Genomic DNA, 25,824 nt, shown 5'->3' with positions numbered 1-25,824 from the left:
CATAGAAATCATGTTCAATCATGCTTGTGTAAGTGTAAACGTACACATATTTTTACACACAGATGAAACCAATTTCGGTTTCGTTTGACAGCTCGAAATTGTTGCTATATTCCGCTAGGACCTAGGTATAATAACTTTATGCCTATGACTCAATTTCTCTGGTATACTACGTGTGATTTAAAAATATTTTATGTTAAATACATAGTACTTTTCACTAAAAGTTATGTAAATTATTAACATCTCGAATAAAAGTAAATGTATTTCTTGACCTTTAATAATTTTAAATGTCAAGTTTACTTTAAAGAGCAAATTAAGAGTTAGCAAAGTAACAAAAAATATTTAACGGGTTGTATTTTAGGATTACCGGCAGAAGTGAATAGTAAATGTAGAAATTTATATTCTGTCAAATAAGAAACTCTTCTCTTCCTCAGTCTTACGAATTTTCGGTCAGGGTGTCCTGAGTCCTGAGTCCTGACGCAAATGCGTAAAAACTGCACATGGTTGTAAAAGATCACAAGATTTCACTGACTTTGGTGGTGTAACAAACTTAAGTGGCTCTTTATTTAAGTAATCTTAACCGTTACGAAGAGAAAATTTTGTTACCGCGATTCTACCATTTGCAACACTAATGAAGCTTCGTTCCTTGTACGATTAATGTTTACTATATTTTTATTTTTTTATGAGCAAACGAGCAAACGGGTCAACTGATGGAAAGCAACTTCCGTCCCCCATGGACACTGGCAGCATCAGAAGAGCTGCAGGTGCGTTGCCGGCCTTTTAAGAGGGAATGGGGTAATAGGGGAGGGTAGGGAAGGGAAAAGGGTAGGGGATTGGGACTCCGATAAACTCACTCACTCGGCGAAACACAGCGCAAGCGCTGTTTCACGCCGGTTTTCTGTCAGCCCGTGGTATTTATCCGGTCGAGCCGGACCATTCCCGGAGGGGTCCCCTCGTGACCACGGCCGTTGCAACACGGCCGAAACGTCGAGAAAAAGTATGTACTCGTAGTAGCATTACTACTTAAATAAGTCGCGTTAAGTCCCGATTAAAAAGTTTAATTACAATGCCAATTTACCACTAAGCCAACCAAGTGTCTCTTGCGTTATCAACATGCCAGAGGGACGGATGATATTTTCATAGGCGAAAAGTGAACGTGCTTAAGAATTTTATAAATTTTATTTTATAATTGAAGTGGGAGAGACATGCTTCGGCACGAATGGTCCGGCTCGACCGGATAAATACCACGGGCTCACAGAAAACCGGCGTGAAACAGCGCTTGCGCTGTGTTTCGCCGAGTGAGTGAATTTATCGGAGGACCAATCCCCTACCCTTTTCCCTTCCCTACCCTCCCCTATTACCCCATTCCCTCTTAAAAGGCCGGCAACGCACCTGCAGCTCTTCTGATGCTGCCAGTGTCCATGGGCGACGGAAGTTGCTTTCCATCAGTTGACCCGTTTGCTCGTTTGCTCATAAAAAAATAAAAATATAGTAAACATTAATCGTACAAGGAACGAAGCTTCATTAGTGTTGCAAATGGTAGAATCGCGGTAACAAAATTTTCTCTCCGTAACGGTTAAGATTACTTAAATAAAGAGCCACTTAAGTTTGTTACATCACCAAAGTCAGTGAAATCTTGTGATCTTTTACAACCATGTGCAATTTTTACGCATTTGCGTCAGGACTCAGGACTCAGGACACCCTGACCGAAAATTCGTAAGACTGAGGAAGAGAACAGTTTCTTATTTGACAGATAAATTTCTACATTTACTATTCACTTCTGCCGGCAATCCCAAAATACAACCCGTTAAATATTTTTTGTTACTTTGCTAACTCTTAATTTGCTCTTTAAAGTAAACTTGACATTTAAAATTATTAAAGGTCAAGAAATACATTTACTTTTATTCGAGATGTTAATGATTTACATAACTTTTAGTGAAAAGTACTATGTATTTTACATAAAATATTTTTAAATCACACGTAGTATACCAGAGAAATTGAGTCATAGGCATAAAGTTAATATACCTAGGTCCTAGCGGAATATAGCAACAATTTCGAGCTGTCAAACGAAACCGAAATTGGTTTCATCTGTGTGTAAAAATATGTGTACGTTTACACTAACACAAGCATGATTGAACATGATTTCTATGAGATTAAATTGTCAAAGTGCGGCACGTGTCTACTGGACGTCAAAAAAGAGTGCTGCTGTCATGTATCACACGTCTCTTTTTACCACGCAGTGTTACTGATAGTGACATCTCTCTTGCTCAGGCCTTTGTTTCTCTATTCCGCTAGGTATACTAACTTTATAGTCATAGGCAGATGACGAACCAACTTTGGCCTGCCATCCGTTTAATAATAATCATTTTCTATGTTAATTCTCCAATCGCTGAATTTTTTCCGTAGCGGTCATTGATCCCCTGTCAAAAAATTTGTCACATTTCATATTTTTCCATACAAACCGTGATTAACAATAAAGTGACAGATGTTTCTAGTTTTAATAAGGGTGTATTATCGTATTTTTCATACTCGATGTCGACTGAGTATGAGGACTGAAGACGTATATTACATTATATATTATTAAGTATATTATATTCAAAGCCGGAATTAAATCAGGTGCCTTACTCCCGAAACTGATATCGATTTCGATTTGCGATTTCAACGGTTTTTTGACACTTTAGCCATCTAAAATATGTCTAAAAAATGTCAAAAAACCGTTGAAATCGAAAATCAAAATCGATATCAGTTTCGGGAGTAAGGCACCTAATCCGGCAAATTATAGACCTATATCTATTCTACCGACTTTTAGTAAAATATTTGAAAAAAATAATTTTAAAACAATTGTTAGTACATTTTAACTCTAATAACTTATTGCATAATAATCAATACGGTTTTACTAAGGGTCGTTCCACTACGGATGCTGGTATAGGTCTTTTTTGTAGTATATTTGAAGCCTGAGAGGAGTCGCGAGATGCATTAGGTGTATTTTGCGACCTCTCCAAGGCATTTCATTGTGTTGATCATGCTACATTGATCAGGAAATTGCACCACTATGGCGTAAGGGACTCGGCACTCAACCTTTTGACATCTTATTTGAGGAACAGGACTCAAAGGGTTGAAGTCAATAGTAAAAGGTCCACTGGGGCCAAAATAGAATTAGGTGTCCCACAGGGATCCATTTTGGGTCCGTTTCTTTTTCTTATCTATATAAATGACTTACCTTATCTAGTTATGGGCAATAATAACGAGATAGCACTTTTTGCTGATGACACTTCACTTATTTTTAAGGTGAAGCGACAACAGTCGAATTATTCGTAAATCGAACGAGGTAAATTGTGCTCTCTCAAAAATAGTATATTGGTTTAATGTAAATAACTTACTTTTAAATTCTAATAAAACGAAATGTTTAAGATTTACCTTGCCAAATGTTAAGCAAGTGCAAACCAATTTGCTATTAAATGATGAGAAAATGAATCTTGTTGACAATACTGTATTTTTGGGAGTAACACTTGATTACAAACTGCAGTCCTCATATTGCCAAACTGGCTGATAAGCTCAGTTCCGCAGCATATGCAGTCAGAAAAATTAGAGAAATTTGTTACGAAGATGCGGCGAAATTAGTTTATTATAGTTATTTTCATAGTAGAATGTCTTACAGCATTCTATTATGGGGAAGTGCTGCTAATATTAACACAATATTTGTGCTGCAGAAGCGGGCTATACGATCCATTTATAAAATGTCATCCTTTGAGTCTCTCAGAGAAAAGTTTAAAGAAATAAGAATGTTAACCGTAATCTCTCAATACATTTTGGACAATGTGCTATACGTGAAAAAAAAAATGTAATTAATTTTAAAATGAAAAGTGACATTCACTGCAGGAACACTAGGAATAAGCACAAGCTAGATATAATACCAATAACCAGGCTGAGCAAAGTAAACAAATCTTTCAAAGGTCAATGTATATGCCTATACAATAAAATCCCAGAAAACGTCCAAAATCTTTCAATTAATTAATTTAAAAAAGTTGTTATAGAACGTTTGTGTGCTAAAGCTTATTATAAGATAACTGATTTTCTCAATGACAGCACACCTTGGGAAAAATAAGCTGACAAACCATAGGTCGCTTCTATAATAATTATAATTAATGCCACTACATTTTTACATACTTAGTGTAATTTAACTTAAGCTATTATTGTTATTTTCCACCTTTTTGATAAAAGGTGGCCCCGTGCGAGTTTCTTACGCCGGTTCTTCTCGGCGGGGTAGTTCCCGAACCGGTGGTAGGCCTCATGTAGACACGACGTTCTATAAGTGTTAACTTTGTTAACCTACTTAGAAATAAATATTTTTCATTCATTCATCCATTCATATCACTTCGAACTAATAAATAGTTGAATTTTATTATTCTGAGTGTTACCAAGAGGTTTTTCGATAAATCTATGATAGTCTGTGTCTTTATAAGAGTTCATTTTTTTTCTTAAGTTAACAGAATACGTTGCGGACATTTTTCATGTAGCTCCTAGACTAAAACGGCCAATGACCGCTGGTCTCACCTAAAATATATTTTTAACTATACAAATAATTATAATTTATAATATTAAAGCTGCTGTATGTGTCTTAAAAGTCGTGTACGTATGAGCGGGGTGTTAACTGTGACATGTCGCATAACCCATGTCACAAGAGGGATTATCCGAACGGTTTGTGGTCTGTAATGGTTGTGTGCCTCGAATAAGACCCTATGAGTATTATAGAATTGGTAAACCGGGTATTAACTAACGAGTAACGTGGGTCTTTAGCCAATTTGAGCAAATAAAAAGGGTTATTTGCTAATCTACTTGAAGTATTATAATTATTATAAAAATCTAACCCTGTTTTGCAAACAAATAAGTTGATTTCGTTCAGCAATAAACCAGCTATTGCCTCTCTAAATGTGGATTTTTATTTTCGTGTAAAATCGTAATATTTAGAAATTTCATCAAACTCGGTTCAGCTTCATGAGCTTGAAGTGTTAACGGACAGACAGACACAAAATAGACGGACAAACAAGGCTGCAAGTCCTTACAATAGGGCCCCGTTTCTACTCTTTGGAGTATTTGGGTAAGGAACCGTAAAAAGGGAAAAATTTTCTATCTTTGTTATCACATTTCCTGACGCGGATGAAGTCGCGGTCAACAGCTAGTTTATAATAATATTGCTACGGGTGCTGAAACAGTGAATTTAGTGAAATTCATTTTAAAAATTGGGCTATTCTGAAAAATAAACTACTATACACTTTCTAATTTTACTAAAGTGTTTTTAAGATAATTGTTAAACACAAACATTTTTATCAAAAAATGAGCTCGCTCTGCGAAATGGATATATTTGTATGAGCAGGTTCCGCTGATGTTGAACTGAAATATGAAAACCTTTTTATTTTAACCTGAATAACGCTAAATTATTGTTCTATATAAGTATGATCTAAAGAACATAAGATCATCCTGCATTCATAACTCAATACATATTTTTTTGTAAGTTAGTACACGAATGCTTAACTGCAACTAGGAGCGTCTTACAAGACTAGACAGCAACTCAACAGATATTAAAACAATACAATCTACAGTTTATAAACTGCAGTTTACAGCTTCGAAGTTCTCGCGAACCTCAAAGTATTGAGGTTCGAAGTTTAAGTTGACAACTTCGAACATCGAACACTAACTGAATCTACGCAGATTTGGAAAGTTATAGATGTGTCGAGCAAACTTGTTGTTGGAACTAAGTTCCTTATCCCGCGTTCGGCGTAATAAATCTGAAGGCTAGACAGAACGACATTTGACCTTGATTTGACCTCAACACTTTTTTATTAGTACCTGCATGTTAGAGGCAGATGGCGTTGATAGTAAGTATCCCTGTGCGTCAACTAGATGTCGTTTTTTTTAAATAAACGGCGACGCGTTGTTAGTATTCTTGGGCGTCAATAGATGGCATTTTTTTTTAATGGTATAATATACAGTATACAGGTTTTTTGAACATAAATGAATAACTTTTCCATTCGGGTGTCCCTTGACACTTGACACCTCTCAAGTTTTTTTTTGTAGATCCTTGTCGTATTCTCGTATTTTACAATAAAATATGATTAGTTTTATACATATTATAATGCACATTGCACACCCAAACGGGCTAGATGTTTTGCTTTTAGACAGTCGTTTTCCTGGAAATTTTAATTTGTAGCCATTATAGAACAAAGCTTAACTCCGTATAATAATTGTAACCAAAACCTATTTCGTAATATATTTAAAGTTACATTTATTTATGGGTTTTACGGCAGATCTACGAATTCATAAGTCATAACTCTATGGGAGAGTCCTCGATGATGATTGATGAGATCAGTTCATAACTTGTTAATAAGATTGCCTTGTCAACAAATACCTCAAAACTTGAACGTTGAATATAAGGCTCTATTCATATCATTCACAACTTTTATGGAAAATTATAACAAAATCGGTTTTTGTTTTAGTAACATTTATGTTCTATATCTTCATAACGAAAAATAACGTAGGTATAATATTATGGCACAACAACTTTATCACATTTTCGCTACCAATCTATAAAAGGGGCGACCAATATTATTTATTGAATCTTAGATACTATTAGACAATGCTTACACGGCCAGTCTGAGATCAGCTGAGTCCCAGAGACGAGAGTCGAAAAAAATAATATGATAAAGTCAATATTTTTTTACAAATTAAACGTAGACTTAGTCCTAATGTCGTTGAAACTAAGATCGAATTTTGGCCATTGGGCGATCTCTAGTTATTAGGTATAAGCTAAAATAATAACTATTTAAATAAGCAACAGACACAATTGAAAACAAAATATTATGTAGCTATTTTTGTAGTACGTTAAGTAAATATTGTAATATTAAGTACAATTAAAAAAAAATAACTAATAATACTAAGTAGTAATTATTTTCTTCAAACTCAGCCTGTCAAGAAAGGCATGACATTTTCTATACGGAATCACGCTTAAAAGGTGTATTATTTTCTGTGTAATTTCACCACAATTTTCACAGAGAACGCTTATTACATTTTAAATATTGTCACCTTGCATATTTTTATCTCGAATTAATAAAGTTCTCATATTTTTTATTTTATTTAAATTTTTACCCGCCTGTCATGACTTTCTTGACAGACTGTAACTTCAGCTAATAACCACATACGTAACTTCTGCATATTCCAACTATGTCCCAAGTATTAATTCGCAATCTCCAAGTTAGTTCAGAAGGCTGTCAGTGAATTTCATATTCATACACTATCAATTCCCTTGCAGGCTGCGATTAAGTGACAAGTTGGTTAATCTTGGATGCAGTTGTCAGTTTTCCTTTGTTTTTTTTTTGGTCAGGATAGTATCTATAATATTATCATCAGCCTATCGCTGTAAACGGCTGAGAAAAGGCCTAAAATAAGCATTCAAAAATTCTCGTATCGCGGTGTTTGTTGGCAAACTTCTTCAAAACAGCAGCTGCTGGTGTGTACAATTTTGTGTGCTTATCGATTATCCTGTGGACCTGACAATCTGCCAAAATATATTTTTAGATTCCTACCAATAACGTGTTTTAGCATACCATACAGAGCACAGTCCCGAACCGCGCCTATCAAAGGATGTCCGAATACGGAAAACAAATTCGGCTATTATCATTATCAGGACAGATTTGCGGGTAAGGGCATACAAATTATAAAAGCAATGCGTAGTTACAAATAGTTAAGTTCGATCGCACCCCAATCCACAAAAAGGTTATAATTTTTATTGAGTGCTTTATATTGACTCACGCGTACATTATTCATCACAAAATCAGTGTCAGTTCAGCGATGGCTATCGCCATTGAAGTTAAGGAGGGAATAAAACGTAAATATTTTTTGTATAACATGAGATTATGTATGGTTTTTGTACTTCGCGATTGAAAATTACCCCCTTACCTACTTTTTCTGTCGATCCCGAAAAGCTAGAATCATAGACTCTAGACAAAGAGTAGCAGAACTTTGTACTCGTATTAGTAAACTAGCTAAAAGTCGAGCTTTGTGAGGACTCGCGTTTTTCTGCTGCTCTTTAAGGTAGTTTTTTTTTATATATTTTAATAGGAACCAAACCATGCTTGACCAATGATAACACATCTACATGATACTTATAAATAAAAATTACTATGTATGTTAAAGTACAAATCAATAGGCGTGATAGTTTTTCCGCACAGTGTACCACAAAAGTGCTCAGGTTGTGGGATATACCGGGGCTCGCTTCGCTTGCCCTAATAAATGCAAGAAAAGTGTGTATAATTATTGAATTTTTAAACTAATCCCTCGAGATTTAAAGCTGGCTACTGACCTCAAAATCAATGAATTTATGATTTTGCCAATTAATTCATTTTAATGCAAATCTGCTTAATCAATTTTTAGATTCCGACCTCTACAGGGAGTTGGAATTCGTCAATGTATTACCGAGGTATGAATATTCATAATATTATCACAATGTACCCTGTCCAATGTTCACTTTGATAGTCAATGCCTTTTTACATCGGTTTCTGTGACTCTGACAATCATTGAAACAAGACAAACTGGTGTAATTTCACACACACTTGGGCACTAGAACATTACGCAGCAGTAAAATGGAAGCGTTCTGTTTACCAAGTGACAAACTTATTAATCAGGACTTAACGCGACTTATTCGTTAGGAAACCGAATAGTAAGTTTTAATTATAATGCAACGCGAAAATTTAAAATTTCATACCAAGTGCTTATAATTATAAAACGCAAACAATAAATGACAGAGTTGAATACTAAGAACCTCCTCTTTTATTAGAAGTCTATTTAAAATAACAAAGCTTAGAGGCAATCATTTACGCCTCGGCCTGCGCTTGCAATCGCTTGAGGAAGGACTCCTTCTTCTGCTTTATCCTGTTCTTCCTCTCTGCAACAGGATAAAGCAGAAGAAGGAGTCCTTCCTCAAGCGATTGCAAGCGCAGGCCGAGGCGTAAATGATTACCTGAATAAAACCAGCGTTGCATCTGTAAATAATAAAACATTATTGCCGTGAATAAAATGTATCTAGAATATATCTCATTGTTTTATTTGCAGAAGAAAATCAGCACAAAGCAGCGATCAAAAACCGTTCTACCACATCCCAAAATGTAAGTTTAATAGTCTAGATTACTGATGCCTCCGATTTCTACTTACAAATTTACTACGTCTACTATAAAAGACCTCCCAAGTCCCAAGTGAGAATCGCGTTCTAAAAGTGTTTTTTTAATAAGTAACTACCGTCGCCCATGGACGCTCGTAAGTCGCAACAATGGACTATACGCAGGGGTTCCCAAATTGTGCGCTTTTTTATGAAATAAGGGGCAAACGAGAAAACGGGTCACCTGATGGAAAGCAACTTCCGTCGCCCATGGACACTCGCAGGATCAGAAGAGCTGCAGGTGCGTTGCCGGCCTTTTAAGAGGGAATAGGGTAATAGGGGAGGGTAGGGATGGGAGGGGAAGGGAATAAGGAAGGGTAGGGAAGGGAATAGGGTAGGGGATTGGGCCTGCTATTTACCTGCTTAACCTAACTATAATCATTAAATGTGTTTATTTATGTATCTTTTTCTAATAGCTAGGTGGAGTAGGGCGCCGTGATAAAATATTTTACGTGTAACTGCACCGCAGGCTGAAAAAGATTGGGAACCCCTGGACTATAGTCCATTGTTGCGACTGGTCTATAATTGAGCAGGTATCACATTAGCAATACAGTAAACCTCAAAAACCTTCCTCACAGGGATCCAGATGTCAAAACAGGTGTACAGCACACAAGCCCAGGTGTTCCAGGCGTCAATGCGGCTGATGGTGATCTGCGGACAGTGTGTGGGCCTGCTGCCGTTTGTGGGAGTCCTTGAGAAGGACGTGGATAAAATCAGGTTAAATAATTTTAACCGGTAGATAGGGCCTGTACCTGTACTATCATCTGCATAACAATAAATGCCGTTGGTCTGTAGCATGCCATTGATTGCCAAAAAACTTGTGATCTATTTGCATAAATTTGCGGGAAGCCCATATTATTATGATGGAAGCTTTGATAGCAGCTCTTTAAGCCAAACCCGATCAAAGGCCTTCATAATATCCAAACTAACAGCCAATGCCTCTCCTCTCCATACAATCACCAACGATGAGTTTGGTACGCCAAGAGATAACCAGCCAAGCGACCCTTTCGGAACCCGTACCTACTGTTTGTCGTGTTTGTCGCTTAGTAATGTCCGGCCGCCCAAGTATCGAAAGAGCTGATAATGGATTCCATTATCTTCGAGAAGAAGGAGGTTTTAGCAATTGGTTTGTAGTTGGAAGGATTTGAGCAGTCACCTTTTTTGGGGATCGGGTACACTAAGGCTGTCATCTAAGAACCCGGGACAATGCCAGAAGAGTGGGAGAACCGAAAAAGACACGTTCAGAGTGGAGCCAACTTTAAAGCACACTTTTTCAACACAATAGGAGAGTTTCCGTCAGGCCCACTCGACTTTTGGATATCAAGGGCACGCGGGGCTATTCACTTTGGGCGCTGATGTAACCTATGATGCCCCTGCATTGTGGTATGGTCGGCGGTTTTTATCCCAAGGTCATCAAGGGTCGAGTTTGACGCAAAGAGCTTACACAGAAGATCGTCTTTGTATTTTGCGTCGTGGGCTAACGATCCATTTCCTACTTGTAGGGATGGAAGGATGGCTTTCAGAAATATCGTTCAATAGCTTAGGCCGTGGACCAGAATTCACGGGTTCCCAAAGGAAAGCACTCGAGTCTCTCACCAATACTATTGACGTGCTGTTTACTTTGCCCGAGTGATCTCTCTCTCTAAGGATCTATAGGCAAGGTTGTACTCCATTTTATATGTATGTATCCACGCATAGGCGTGAGGGAGGTCAATGTTTATCAACAACAACAATAGGTCAACAATATTTTGTCGCTGAACCGTCAACAAGAAAATGTTAGCTAACTAGACGTTTCACGTGGTCTCGACCACATAAATGATAAATTTTACAAAAACCGTATATTTCTTCGCAAAAAATAGCCTATGTTCCTTTACGTCATGGTATATTCTACATCTGTGCCAAATAACTTAAAAATTCATCCAGTAGTTCGCGAGATAATGTTAATAAATGAAAATTTAAGTAATTTCCCCGGTTTTTTCCACATTTTCCTACGTTTCTTCGCTTCTATTAGTCTTAGAGTGATAATTTATAGTCTGTAACCTTTCTCGATAAATGAGTCATCTAACAACGAAAGAATTTTTCAAATCGGACCAGTAGTTCCTGAGATTAGCGCTTTCAAACAAACAAACTCGTCCACTTCATAATATTAGTATAGATTTATATTTTATACCAATCACTTATAAGGTCCGTATTACATAAATAATAAGTCGATCTTCTTAACAGTAATATACGAGCTTTTATCTTTACAAACATGTAAAAGCAACAAAATATACAGGAATAAGCGTGTAAATGACCAGAGGATGGCTCAGGGAAAAAAAAATATACGTGGAATAACCATGCAACATTTCACTGCACTTGTTGAAACTTCATTTATGACACGAATAAACGTGCATTGATACAATAGTGTTAACGAGTCACATATTAGTCACTAGAATAATAATTTAATATGTTTTTTTTTTAATATGTGGTAAACGGTTGATATTTGATTTTTAATAAATATATGAGCTGAAGGATATTTTTTTTACCTTTAATTTGATTCTACATTATATTTGTCTATTTATTATGTAGTCAAAGTTATGTGGTTCGAAACGTTTTTTCGTCTTCCTGAAAAGTTGTCTTTTTTCGATTGCACGTTTATTCGTTGGGGCCATCGATTTGCTGTCGAATATTCCTTTTACAAAAAATATTATGATATGACTTTGTATCAAAATCATTGCACAGCAAAATGAAAGGGGGATATCTATTTTCTCTCCTATGCCGCATTTCTCTACCTCCCTTTCTCTTATTATATTATAATGTTCAAACACTTACGGATTTTGTTGCGGAGCACTTTTATTAATCCCGACGTTTCGGCTACTTTACAGCGGCCGTGGTCACGGGTGGACTGAGGTGACAGGCGTCCAATTTATTGAAGTTCTTCAACTACCCGAAGATTCATCAATTTTTGTTTGCGTTCCGATCTACGCAGAACGAACTTACAGTGTCATGAAGCCGAGGTTTCCTAGATTTGTGCTTTAGTTTATTTATCACTGGATCCCAACTAGATGGCAGCACCCAACCATTTTGACGGTTAAAATTAGGGTGTTTTTTAATTTCAATGGCCTCGCGTATCATTCTTGGGCGGTATCTTGCTTTTTTTGCCAGTACTTGTGGCTTATCAAATCTTATGTAATGGCGAGGTTGATCCAGTGTGTGTTCACAAATTGCGGACTTGGTGTTCCTACGGTGTTTGACTCCCTTTCTCTTATAAAATATGAAATCACGTGTTTGACGTAAGGTTATAAAACAAGGCGGATGATTTATACAGTATTTTCAGAGCGAAGTAACCACTCCTCAAATACTGTAGTGCCTGGGACAAGATTTTTTAATGTCCGTATGGTTGCCCAAGCACATACGGCATTCTCGCAACATAGTCGGCCTAGGCCAGAGGAAAGAACTAGTCAATGCGTCTGGGACGATGGACGATGTTTTCCTTCACCGTACGAGCGTCCATTACTTGAGATCAGATAATTTCTCAACACGCCTCGACCCGGGATCGAACCTGCACCCTCTACGAGTGTGAACTAAAGGTCTACCCATTAGGCCACGGACGCTCTTGATGTAATAGTAATAATAATTGTATCCATCCCCGATACATGCACAACGCCGGTAAAAAAAGTTATGATGTATCTACATACAATCAAGTGTACTGTTGCTTCTTTTCAAGTACATTTTAATTATTTTTTTGGGAAGCTCTAAAAATAAATTAGATAATATGTATTATACAATAATAAATATTAATAAAACGGCGTCGGCATTTCAAGGTTATGAACCTTAGCCAGTATATTGGGATTCCTGTCGAAAGTCGCACTAAGATGAAGAGTATTCACTGCCAAATATTACCAGGTACAACAGACGCAGCTTCAGATATGTCTACAGCTGCGGTATGTGCTTGGCGCAGTCTGCCGCGCTGGCGCTCTCTCTGTACCAGCTGCTACGGAACTCCATATCTGTTAACAAGATTGGTGAGACCTTAATTTATACCCAGTGCCGTGAATAGCGCCCTGTGCGAACTTCTATATAACTGCACCTTTGTTTTTTAACCGACTTCCAAAAAGGAGGAGGTTGTAATATGTTCCGCTGTGGATATTTTTTTACTACATTGGGAAACATCTCTAGGGCGGCGCGGGAACTTATCGGGAGCAATTCGAAAAATAAGGATCTCTCTGGCCTGGCCATTCTTGCGCCCCCTCAGAGCCTGGCCATTCTTACGCCCTGTGCCTGGGCACCGGTGGCACCGCCCTATTTACGGCACTGTTTATACCGATTATATAGAAGGCCAATCGCAGACAATCACAATGTATCAGAGAAGTTAATTCCTAGGCAGATGGGGGACCTAAAGATAGATACCGCATGTCGCTCCATTGTTGTGAGTCGCAGAATTTCGGTCGCGTAAATATCTTTTCATAAAATCATCACTCACAAAATTACGCTCGTGTGAATCAAATAGGGGAGCTAAAATGGTCACACTTAGCAATTCCTCTCAATCAATTCAGCAAATGAATCGTCAACCGTCAACTGTCAAACTGACAAATGTCAAATTAGTACCAATTACTAGACATGAATAAGCAGACTAGCAATTTGCGATTTTAAATGAATCATAATATTATGATTCAAAATATAATTTTCCAAAGCGACCATTTTAGCCCCGCAGGACTTTTGTATGAATCTGAATACAGCAGAATTTCTGCCAGCCGAAATTCTGCTACTCACAACTCAAAAATTACGCTCGTTTGGCTTCACCCTTCATCTAATAAAATAATAGATGACCATAATAATATAGAGTGTTAGTGTAGAGAGCGCTATGATTATAAGTTTTTTTTTTTTTAATGAAATAAAAAAAAAAAACGAGCAAACAGGTCTCCTGATGGAAAGCAACTTCCGTCGCCCATGGACACTCGCAGCATCAGAAGAGCTGCAGGTGCGTTGCCGGCCTTTAAAGAGGGAATAGGAGAGGGTAGGGATGGAAAGGGAAGGGAATAGGGGAGAGTAAGGAAGGGAATAGGGTAGGGGATTGGGCCTCCGGTAAACTCACTCACTCGGCGAAACACAGAGCAAGCGCTGTTTCACGCCGGTTTTCTGTGAGAACGTGGTGTTTCTCCGGTCGAGCCGGCCCATTCGTGCCAAATCATGGCTCTCCCACGTCTGAATTTTAGTTTAATTTTAGGTTATTTTTCGTTCTACGCATCAACTTGTCTGACGTGTATCGTTTTTCTGCGTCTCGCCTCGAGGTGGGAACACCTCATGAAGCAGATATCGACAGCTGATCTCAACGAGTTCATTGACCCCACCGTCACGTTCAAATGCAACTGTGCCACCGTTCTACTACTGTCTACTGGACTGGGTATGTACTATGTACTCAGTATTATATTGATACACGCATATGTGTGATTTTGGATAATCTCAAAGGCCGGTATAAATAGTACTTAAGATGCGACCCGGTCTCAAGACGCGGTTCGGCTCTGTGATTGGTCCAAATTTTGACAGCCAACCAATCACAGAGCCTGAACCGTGTCTTGAGACCGAGATGCATCTTGAGTACTAACTATTTATACTGGCCGAAAGTACTTACATAATATTGACTTTAAGTACCTTCATAAATTTTCGACATAGGTATTATTTTCAACTGTCATCGTCGTTGCATTTATGCTGAAATACCTACGAATAATAAATAAATGAAATATACACATTTTACAATTAATTTATAAACTACTATACACCAATAAACTGTTGCCATATCACATAAAAGTATAATTGACATACATCTTATGTCAAAAACATATCGTATCCGATTAATCGTATCGCATGTTGTTAACGCTTGCACTTTTTCAGTGGAGCACGGGCTGTCTATAATATCGACGATATCCGACATATCGGACTGCTACCCGCCCGATCATGACCACTACAGATTGTTTGTGGAGCAATCCTTCCCCTGGTTGTTCAAGCTTGGAGTCACCTATAATATACTACTAGGAATTATATTGCCGGTACCCGATATTAAATCTATCTATATATATAAAACTCAAAGGTGACTGACTGACATGGTGATCTATCAATGCACAGCCCAAACCACTGGACCGATCGGGCTGAAATTTGGCATGCAGGTAGATGATATGACGTAGGCATCCGCTAAGAAAGGATTTTGATCAATTCCACCTCCAAGAGGTTATAAAATAGGAGATGAAAGTTTGTTACTTAAAATTACTTCTTAACGCGAGCGAAGCCGCGGGCAAAAGCTCGTCCATACTAAGATTATTCGAAAGTCTGTTCGTCTGTCTATTTACGAAAGTATGACCGTCTACGGCAGCTTTTCCCAAAAGGTCTTAAAGGTCGCGGTGTGGGAACCAGAAAAAAATGGGGGCGTTGTGTAAAGGCTTACGGGGTGATTTAATTCATTTGGATGCATTTTAAATTAAAACAAAGCTGGGGGCGCTAAACATAACTTGTGCTCAAAGTGGGCGGTAGACAAAATAAGTTTGGGAATTACTGGTCTACGGTATGAGGTTTTTTGACAGAACTTTATATCTACTCAGTGGCGCTTGTGATTGAGTAATTTTAAAAAACCAATCAACAATGCCGTTGAATATATTAACTCCAATCAAAACATCGGAAACTAGGTACTAGTAGGGCTCACCGGGATCATTCGCGTGTAATGTAACATTATAGATTCGAATTTGAGCATTACATAGCAAGTTCACTTCACTGTCATTGATGTTACAAGCTGTATCAAGATATTACACATTGTATCATTACACTCCCTCACTGATGTAATGCTCGACTGTGTAACGTTACATCACAACTCACAAGCGAATGCTCCTGGCGAGGGAGCACTTTTACGGTAACATAATATTTTAATTTTACAACATTTTCAGGCACTAAATGTACTGTCAACAATAATTTGGAGCTTCTCACACCTGTTTATCATCTGCATCAGTTACTTTCTATCATCTATCCTGGAACAAATCAACAAAAAAATAAAAGCTAACGAAGGCCAAGTAAGTAATTCACTATTTGCTTTGTATTAAGTATTCTTATTATTATTCTAATTTTATAATTATGTCGTAAGATATAAAAGCGCTTTGCGAGTTGCGACACCTACAGTTACTTCCGCAATCAGAAATGTATGAAGCTTTTGTCAAAATCTTCATTTAACATGTCAGATTTCAAAAAACAATTTTGACAATAAGGGCCAACCCACACGTACCACAACCACACGACATCGCAACGACAAAATGTCGTTGGGCAGTGGTTACGTGTGAATGGTGTCGCTGCCGCTTTTTGTAGTTGCGTTGTGGTCCCGACAAAATGCTGACGTGGTTGCGTTGTCGCCAGTGGTTGCTATGTGGTTGCGATGTGGTTGCGATGTGGTTACGTACGAAAATCAATGAAACGGAGGGAGGGAAGAGCGCGGGCGGTATGCGCGCACTGTCGTTGCATCGACGCAATGTTGTGGTTGCGATGTGGTCGGTATCTGACAAGTGGTCGACAACGACTGCAAAATGTGGTACGTGTGAATGGTCTAGTTCATTTACAATACGAAATATACGCCCGACCACGTGGTGTGGTTGTGGTTGTCGTGTGGTTGTGGTACTTGTGGGTTGGCTCTAGAACTAGATATAATTAAAACCGGCCAAGTGCGTGTCGGCCACGCGCAATATAGGGTTCCGTTATCCGTAGTACCGCTAGTTTTTGATGATGATATTAAAATACGATTTTATGATTCCAGATTGTTCGAATAAGATTAATACCTATTTTTGAAGGAGCACATGTTGTGGTGCTTCGAATCGTTAATTACTTAAAATGTTATGAGCCTAGCTGGCCGCAGGGGTTTCCAAATTGTGCACCGCCGCGGGGCCCTGGGGCGCCGCCATGGTAAGGCGAGAGGGGCGCCGCGCCGTGAGCATATTAAAAGGAGGGGAAGTAGGTTAACTCCGGCCCAATCCGCGATATAATTACCTACTGTCTTAGGGTTGTCAATTTTAGGCGGCCGCGCGGCGGGGTGGTGTGGGAGCGGCCGTTCGCGCAACCGCATGAGCAGCGGCAACGTCGCGGTCTCCGGACTTTTAATAAAAAGTAACTCTTTATTGGTCATTTTTGTTCATATTTCGGCCATTTTTCGAGCATATTTGCATGCATATTTCGGCACTTTGATCGTGCATATAATCCGATGTCTAAATAAAATTATAAAAATACCCTGTAAAACAACATTTAAAACTAACGCCTGTCTCTTATACTATAAACAAATCTGTTGTTATGATTTGAACTTCGCTTTATGGGTAAGGCTGCCAGAATTGTCAAATATATCACAAAAGCACAAAAGATTTTTAATCCGTGCACGTCCACGCGTGCGCGTGGCCGTGCACAGCATGCGCCGCGGTGGAATGGAGCCTTTACACAAATGTAACCCAAAAGTGACAATTTTTTTGGATAAATCTGGTTTCATAATAGTGAAATAAATAACCTACAATTTTTATTTTTTTATTTCTGTAAGACGATTTAATACAGGATAAAATGTGTGTCTGGGTTGGTTTGTTGATACAGGTGTACAACATGTAACAACTTATTTTATAATTTAATCAACATTCAGTAAATGTATCAATAGATTTATTTATTTTATAATTATTATAGTGGCTTGGCAAAAATAATTATTTAGCGTTTAATTTTGGCTCTGAGCTGTTCCAATGTCGTTGGCTTATCCAACGACTTGACGTAGCTCCAAAGAAAAAAATCTATCGCACGAACGAGGCGGTCAATCGACTGGTCCATTTTTTGAGATAACACGCTCATCAAACTTGCTCTTCAATAAATCGATTGTAACGTGTGCTGTGTGGCTTGTGGCACCGTTCTTGGGAAACCTCATGCTGTCCAAGTCCATATCGTCTAATTCGGGCCAAAAATAATTTATAATCATGGCCAATCTGCTTGTCTACAAGGACAGGAATTACGATCGAAAATCGGAGTTAACGCTCTTAAAGTAGCGGCCACCGACTCCGAATTTCTGTAGTAAATCCATACTAATATTATAAATGCGAAAGTGTGTCTGTCTGTCTGTCTGTCTGTTACCTCTTCACGCCCAAACTGCTGAACCGATTTCGCTGAAATTTGGTATGGAGATACTTTGAGTCCCGAAAAAGGACATAGGATACTTTTTGTCCCGGAAAAATGTACGGTTTCCGCACAGTAAACTTTTATCATTTGCGCGTAAACTATTCGATCGATTATGATGAAATTTGGTATGGAGATATTTTAAGACATAGGAAAGGACAAGGGATACTTTTTGTCCCGGAAAAATGTACGGTTCCCGCACAAAAAACTTTTATGATTTGCACGTAAACTATTCAATCGATTTGGATGAAATTCAAAATGGAGATACTTTAAGTACTGAGAAAGGACATAGGATACTTTTTGTCCCGAAAAAATGTACGGTTTCTGCACAATAAACTTTTGTGATTTGCGCGTAAACTATTCAATCGATTTTAATGAAATTTGGTATGGAGATACTTTAAGTACCTAGAAAGGACATAGGATACTTTTCATCCCGAAAAAATGTACGGTTCCCGCTCAATAAACTTTTATGATTTGCGCCCAAACCGCTAAACCGATTTTTCATTTGATAAATACAACCAAAACTTACCATACACTTTTCGGCTGTCATTTGATAAATATGCGTAGGACTTTGACGTCGGTCCGTACTTGCGCCCCCCCAAACCCCCCCCCCCCCACAACTTGGGATATGCTTACATCATAATGATATCGCATCTTTAGTTTTGAGTTTTAATTTTCCCTTTTAAGAACAAAGTTATTAATACAACCAAAACTTACATACACTTTTCGGCTGTCATTTGATAAATATGCGGGGGACTTTGCCCTCGGCCCGTACTTTAGGGGGCTGCGCCCTCCCAAACTCAACCTCCTGGGATTGTTGCTTACATCAAAATGGCTTAGCGTCGTTAGTGTTAAGTTTTAATTCTCCTTTGTAGGAATATAGTTATTATTTAAAAGTCAATTCATTCCAACCTAAGCTAAACATACAGTTTACGAGTGACCTTTGATCAATATGCAGTGGACTTTTCCGTCGGAAAATTAATCCATTTCAATATTATCCATTTCCGTTATTATACTATGTTAATGCGGACAAAGTCGCGGGCAACAGCTATAATATTATAATAATACGTTTTAACGCGAGCGAAGCTGCGGGTAAAAGCTAGTTTTTTTATATTTGTAGACGTTGTTCTTTTTTTCTTTTTTTTTTTTATTATAAAATTGTGGCCGTCTATGGACTGTTCGTCCATATCCTTTTTTTGTTATTTTATTATTTAGATTTTTCGCACCAAGGATAATTGAAATAATATTATGAATTTTAATTAATTGTGGTCCATCACGCCATGGACACTTTTTTTTTTTGTTTTTTTTAACATAAGTAATCTATATTTACATATATACTTAGTAGAATAGACTATAATATATTATACATATAATAAATAAATATATATTTATTGTTTTATAAATTACTAATAATAATAATATGTTTTGAACGGTGAGGTCCCAGTCGGTGTGGCGGCCAGTAGGTCCGACATTTTCCGATTTCCTTAGATTTTATGCTGCTCCACCCTTTGCCTTTAGATGTTGTGACATTGGCTTGGTGGAGAGGGGTCACTCAAGCTGGGTGGAGTTTCTAGGGTGTTAAAGAGATATCGTTCTGTGTCGAATCTACCCGCCATGTGGCTTAGGACTTTATCGTTCCTGTCTTTTATAGCCATTTTTATGTTATAATCTCTTATGTGTTTTCGGTTGACACCTCCGTGGCTCTTTTTATGAAGCTTGCCACAGCGTCTCCATCAGTGTCAGTGTAATAGACACAGGTGTTAGTGTTAGTGTAGACGTTGTTCGTTCGTGTACTTCACCATGATAAAAATGTTATGTCTACAGAAGAAACTGACAGTATCATTTTAATGTTAAGTGAAAGGGTGCGTCTACAAACTAAATTAGAAATTGTCGAGTCCCTATTGAAAAACCCTTTATAAAAAAAAAGATGTGTCTTCCGAGATCCCGAGATCTATAGAATATAGACGACTCCTGTCTAGTCGTCAAGATTTTCTCCTTCTCGAAAGTCGGTAGATGGTGGGTTGACTTTCACCACAAAGGCACTAAAGTTATACTTCTTTTAACCCTAGTATCTGCCGTCCACCTACTGGCGCGACCTTCGAGAGCAGTACAGCGGTGCCACGCGATTGGTCCGTGCGTTTGATGACGTCATCAACAATATCGTCTTCGCCTCCTTCGCCAGCAACCTCTTCTTCGTCTGCTTGAGGCTGTATCACATACTGGCGTGGGTATACACTTTTTATAAAATAAGGGGACAAACGAGCAAACGGGTCACCTGATGGAAACAACTACCGTCGCCCATGGACACTCGCAACATTAGAATATCTGCAGCTTCAGATGTATTGCCGGCAGTGTTGCCAGACGTCCCGATTTTGGCGGGACGTCCCGATTTTTTCATCAAAATTAAATGTACCGCGCGGGACAGGCTCAGTCCCGCTTTTCGGGGAAAGCCCAAACGTACGTGCAGCGTGCAAAGAAAGGTGCGTAATGACGATAAGAGTATGGGAGGAGGGTGGATTTTCTTTGGCTACTTTTGCTATCTATTGTAACGTAAACGTAATTTTAACGCAAAGAAAATGATAAAATTCAAATAACTTTTGATTTTATACCTTTTTTTTACTTTGTCTCGCTTTTGACTGAAGAATCCCGCTTTTTCACTCAAAAAGTTCCAAAGTCTCAACTTGGCACAAAAAAATCTGGCAGCGCTGATTGCCGGCCATTTAAGAGGGAATAGCTTTCTTCTTGAAGGTTTGCACTTCACCCTTTTAAGTGAATTTTTTAAGTCTATGCCGGTGTTTTACTTCTTAAGCCGGCTGTACACATGTGGCCTACGCAACATGTGTACAGCCGGCTTAAGAAGTAAAACGCCAGCGAATTGGGCAAATGTGTCCTTATTTAGCAAAAAATTGGGAGTGTCATTCCGTACTCTACCTCTACACTTTGTCCCAATGCGCTGGGATGCGTCGATAAAGAGTGAGGTTTGAAAATTGGTATTTGAATATCAGATTAATACCTTGTACGGTATTGACTATTGTGTAAGATTATGAGTCATATTTTTGCAGATTCGGGATCGGATTGGATAAAAACGAGGCGACAGTAGTGATCAGTGAATACTGTCCATTCTATCCTACCGGGTACGTACCCACTTTGTCAGGATCATTTCAATCTAAATAATAATTAGTTAAAAGCCGAGCTTTGTGAGGGCTCGCATCGTCACACCTTGACTGACTGATGATAACACATCTACGTACAAATAAAAATTACTATGTTAAAGCACAAAGCAATAGGCGTGACAGTTTTTCCGTAAAATGTACCACAAAATGTTCAGGTTTTGGGATATTCTAGCGCTCGCTTCGTTCGCCTTGATGATATTATCATTGGGAGTTTTTTAACCTTTCATGAAACAGATTCCACAGCTCACACAGTTTTCATAACCCAAATTTTTCGGAACTACGTGGACTGAAGTTGATGAACCATTGCAAAGAACATTCTCAATGATGCCAGCTTTCAAGCAAGGAAAAAAATATAAAAATCGGTCCACCCGTTTAGATGCTACAATACACAAACAGACAAACAAGTCAACCTATAACACCTCTTTTTGATCAAGGGTTAAAAAGTCCATACTTGTTATCCGTAATCATCAGACTATTTTGTACTAAACTCTACTTTTTTCAGAATATTCGGCGGACACGAAACCCTGGTATACCTGTTGTTCTCCCTGGCGTTTGTGGTGCTGCGCTTTTTGGCAGTGTCGCTAGTGGCAGCGCGGGTCCATGCTGCATCACTGGTGCCCGCGCACAGCCTGTACCATGTGCCGTCGGCGGCGTACTGCACTGAGGTACACTTACCTGAAGGCATATTATATGGGGACTTAGGGAGCCCTATCCATTAGCAGGGTGATCATCATGTACCTTGCAACAGCAATGTAACAGGAATTGTACAAGCAGGCAGACTTGACCGGACTCGTTTTGAGTCTTCCCGTGTCCCGACTGATGAGCCCGATTGATGAGTGTGTGTTAATTAATTATCAAGAGTGTTTATGATAAAATACACTCTTGAATATAAGCCACTTTTTTCAGCCTCATAAGAAAAATAAAAAAGTGCCTCATTGAAAAGCTAGAGATTGATTACGGAAAGTGTTATGTTGTTTAGACTATTTTGTATAAACCCGCAGATATTTTCTTTTCGTAATATTAATTTACATTAGACGCCTCCGTGGTCTAGTGGTTAGAGCGTCGCTCTCGACTCCGGAGGTCGTGGGTTCGAATCCCGCGTTGGAAACATGTTATTTCCAAGTTTGGTTAGGACAATGCAGGCTGATCACCTGATTGTCTGTCAAGATGATCCATGCGTCGGATGGGCATGTAAAAAGTCGGTCCTGCGCCTGATCTCTCGCCGGTCGTGTCGGTCTTCCGTCCCACTGGGTTATGAGAGTAAAGGAATAGAGAGTGCTCTTGTGTACTGCGCACACACTTGGGCACTATAAAAATCACTCCTGAGTACCTGGTCTGGTTTCAATAAAACCGGCCACCGTCACCGAAACCGGTGTGGGGAGTATTATTACATTAGATTGTGCTATTAAAATCACTTTTACTCGTGTTTCAGGTGGAGCGGTTTATCGAGCAAGTTCACGGCGACATGGTCGCTCTCAGCGGTCTCAACTTCTTCTACGTCACTAAAGAACTTGTTCTATCCGTAAGCACAATTTCTTTACCACCGTGTTTGTTTGTCTGTTTTTGGAACGAAGTTCCTTATCGCGCGTTGCGAAAGGAGGCTCGACGGAACGACACTTGAACTTTTTTTAGTACCTGCGAAGTACGGGCAGATGGCATTGATAATAGTTAATATATTGAGTGGTACTTAGTGTTCCTGTGCGTCAACTAGATGGCGTTTTTGAGAACAAACAGCGATATCTACCGGGTGTTTAAATACATTTTATTACAATTCCACAAAACTGTCGTTGTTGGTATTCCTGGGCGTCAATTATAGATGGCGGTTTTTTTTTTTATAACTTCGTTCCATCCCTCTCAAGTTTTTCTATCTGTATATCATCACACTGGACAGTATTTAACAAAATAACGTATGAACGGCTACCGCAGCTTTGACGTTGCGAGCAAAATCTAGTATAGTGCAGATTATTTCAATTTACGGGGAGAATTAGTATCTAAATCTTATATGTGGGGGAGCCATGCTTTGGCACGAATGGGCCGGCTCGACCTGAGAAATACCACGTTCTCACAGAAAACCGGCGTGAAACAGCGCTTGCGCTGTGTTTCACCGAGTGAGTGAGTTTACCGGAGGCCCAATCCTCTACCCTATTCCCTTCCCTACCCTCCCCTATTCCCTACCCTTCCCTACCCTCCCCTATTCCCTTCCCATCCCTATTACCCTATTCCCTCTTAATGGCTGATATATGCTATTCGTTTTTCTTGATTTGTTCTTGATTGATTAATCGTCCATAGGTATGGAAGATTATATTATTTGAATTACTACGCTTACTAAAAAATATTTTTTCTTTTACTAAATCACTGCATAACGTGTTTTTCATTATTATTTTTAAAATATCCATAGTTCCATACTATCCGTACTAATGTTATTACTGTATGTCTATTAGTATTATATTGTTTATAATATTTAAATTATATAAATAAAAATAAAACTAATGTTTTATAATTTATATATGTATATATATATATATATATATATGAAATTTAGTATATAGGGGGTTTCGATGGGGGGGGGGGGGGGGGCGATAAATCGATCTAGGTAGGAATCATGTTTTTAGAAAATGTCATTTTATTCGTGTTTTATCGAATACCGAGCAAGGCTCGGTCAAATAGCTAGTAATGCTATTATCAACTAGTTACTAGATCACCCAGTAAACTCAGTTCACGCACATCACTTCCATCCTAATATAAACCTTCATTAGACTTCTACAATTTTTTCTTGACTAAGGATGAAGCCAAACGAGAGAAATTTGTGAGTTGTGACTTGTGAGTCGCAGAATTACGGCTGGCAAAAATTCTGCTGCATTCAGTTTCATACAAAAGTTCTGTTTGATTCACACGAGCGTAATTTTTTGAGTCATGATTAATTGTATGAAAAGATATTATTTACGCGGCAGAAATTCTGCGACTCACAACTCACAAATTACGCTCGTTTGGCTTCACCCTTAAAGTTTGCCAAATCAGTTCACCTGAAGATGATTAATTTCGAAACCGGTCGTGTAATTTGTTAATAATTTCTTAATATAGTGGAAAAAGTGCACGCAAATGTGTTTTATTAGTGTTCAAATCAGTTCAGGTTTCAACAACCTGAACTGGTTTTAGTAAGGCGAACAAAATTTAAAATTCATTTTTGTTTATATACTTTTTTGTCCACAGGTAGCCGGTACGATAGTGACATACGAATTGGTGTTGTTACAGTTCAACGGGTAGTTAAAATAAGTTTAATTACTAGATTACATCAACACTCGCTCTGTCAAGTAAATTGAGTTCAAATATTGGTTTACAAAAACATAATACTAACTTAGTTCAATGCATGGTTTTAAGGGTCGTAAAATTTAAGATCAATTAACATAATATTATTGTCCATATATGATAGAAATGTAAACACTAAAATACTATCTAAAATATACAGATATATTATATATACAAACTTTAAATATAAAACTATAAAAAGAAAAACTTGCCCAAGTCGTCCCCATCTGGCAGAGTGCCCAGCAAGCTGACAGCATTGCCACGTTGGATGGCAATTGCTATCCGCTGTGCCAGGTAGCTCCCAGCTCTGGGGTCTCGGGTGGCTTCAACAAGCTTCTTAGATATTCCTCTAAAAAGCTTATGTGCCCCCGGACCCCATGCGCCTAGAGTTTCCACCCCAAACGGTTCAAATATAAGATCTCCGCTGAGGTTCTCATATTTGCGCCGCTTGAGGTTCTCTGCTTGGTTTGCGGCTGCGCCCGCACAGCTCGAGGTGCTCTGAATATGGGACGAGGCGAGTGTGTCGACACAAGTAGCGTCCCACACAAGGGCGCGACCCACATTCCAGGGCACCAGGGTCATTCCATCGGGTCTCTTGCCATCGTCGCGCGCCAAACCGGAGGGCTCCAGTATCGCTGGCACGCCGGCAGTGACAAGAGCCCGACGAATGAGGTCATTCAGGTTGTGATGCCGTGAAAAGCGTCCGGCACTTCGCGAGCAGCACAACCCGTGGTGACCATAGCTGTCAACGCGCGCGCCGCAAACACACTGATGGGGGACGACATGGGGGACACCAAGACGCAGGGCAGTGGCAAGGCGGAATGTATTACGGTCCAGCAATGTTCCTGTGTTTTTAGATGGCAGTGCCTGCAGCCAAGCTCCCGACTCCCACCTCTCTACGGCCAAAAGTCGAGCCCGTTCTACGGCGCTGGTAGACGTGTTAAACAGTTTATTACGCACCAGTTCGCAGATGGGCTCGTCCCAGAGCCTTTGGGA

General features: G+C 38.9%; 1 protein-coding gene across 1 annotated transcript; it reads left to right on the top strand.

Annotated features, from left to right (window-relative positions):
• The first annotated feature begins 7,842 nt into the window (after positions 1 to 7,842).
• On the top strand, positions 7,843 to 24,851 carry LOC121729493 (gustatory receptor for sugar taste 64f-like). Its single transcript, XM_042118015.1, has 13 exons — positions 7,843 to 7,879; positions 8,425 to 8,470; positions 8,945 to 8,998; positions 9,103 to 9,155; positions 9,784 to 9,922; positions 13,091 to 13,209; positions 15,077 to 15,231; positions 16,117 to 16,239; positions 20,419 to 20,573; positions 21,412 to 21,483; positions 22,025 to 22,187; positions 22,955 to 23,044; positions 24,733 to 24,851. The coding sequence occupies exons 1-13, from the start codon at positions 7,843 to 7,845 to the stop codon at positions 24,784 to 24,786; spliced, it is 1,260 nt and encodes a 419-aa protein (XP_041973949.1). The 3' UTR covers positions 24,787 to 24,851.
• Positions 24,852 to 25,824: the final 973 nt, after the last annotated feature.

Source organism: Aricia agestis, chromosome 8, assembly GCF_905147365.1.
Source record: "Aricia agestis chromosome 8, ilAriAges1.1, whole genome shotgun sequence".
Classification (NCBI taxonomy): domain Eukaryota; kingdom Metazoa; phylum Arthropoda; class Insecta; order Lepidoptera; family Lycaenidae; genus Aricia; species Aricia agestis.
The sequence above is the reverse complement of the archived record's forward strand: the minus strand, read 5'-3'. Positions and strand labels throughout refer to the sequence as shown.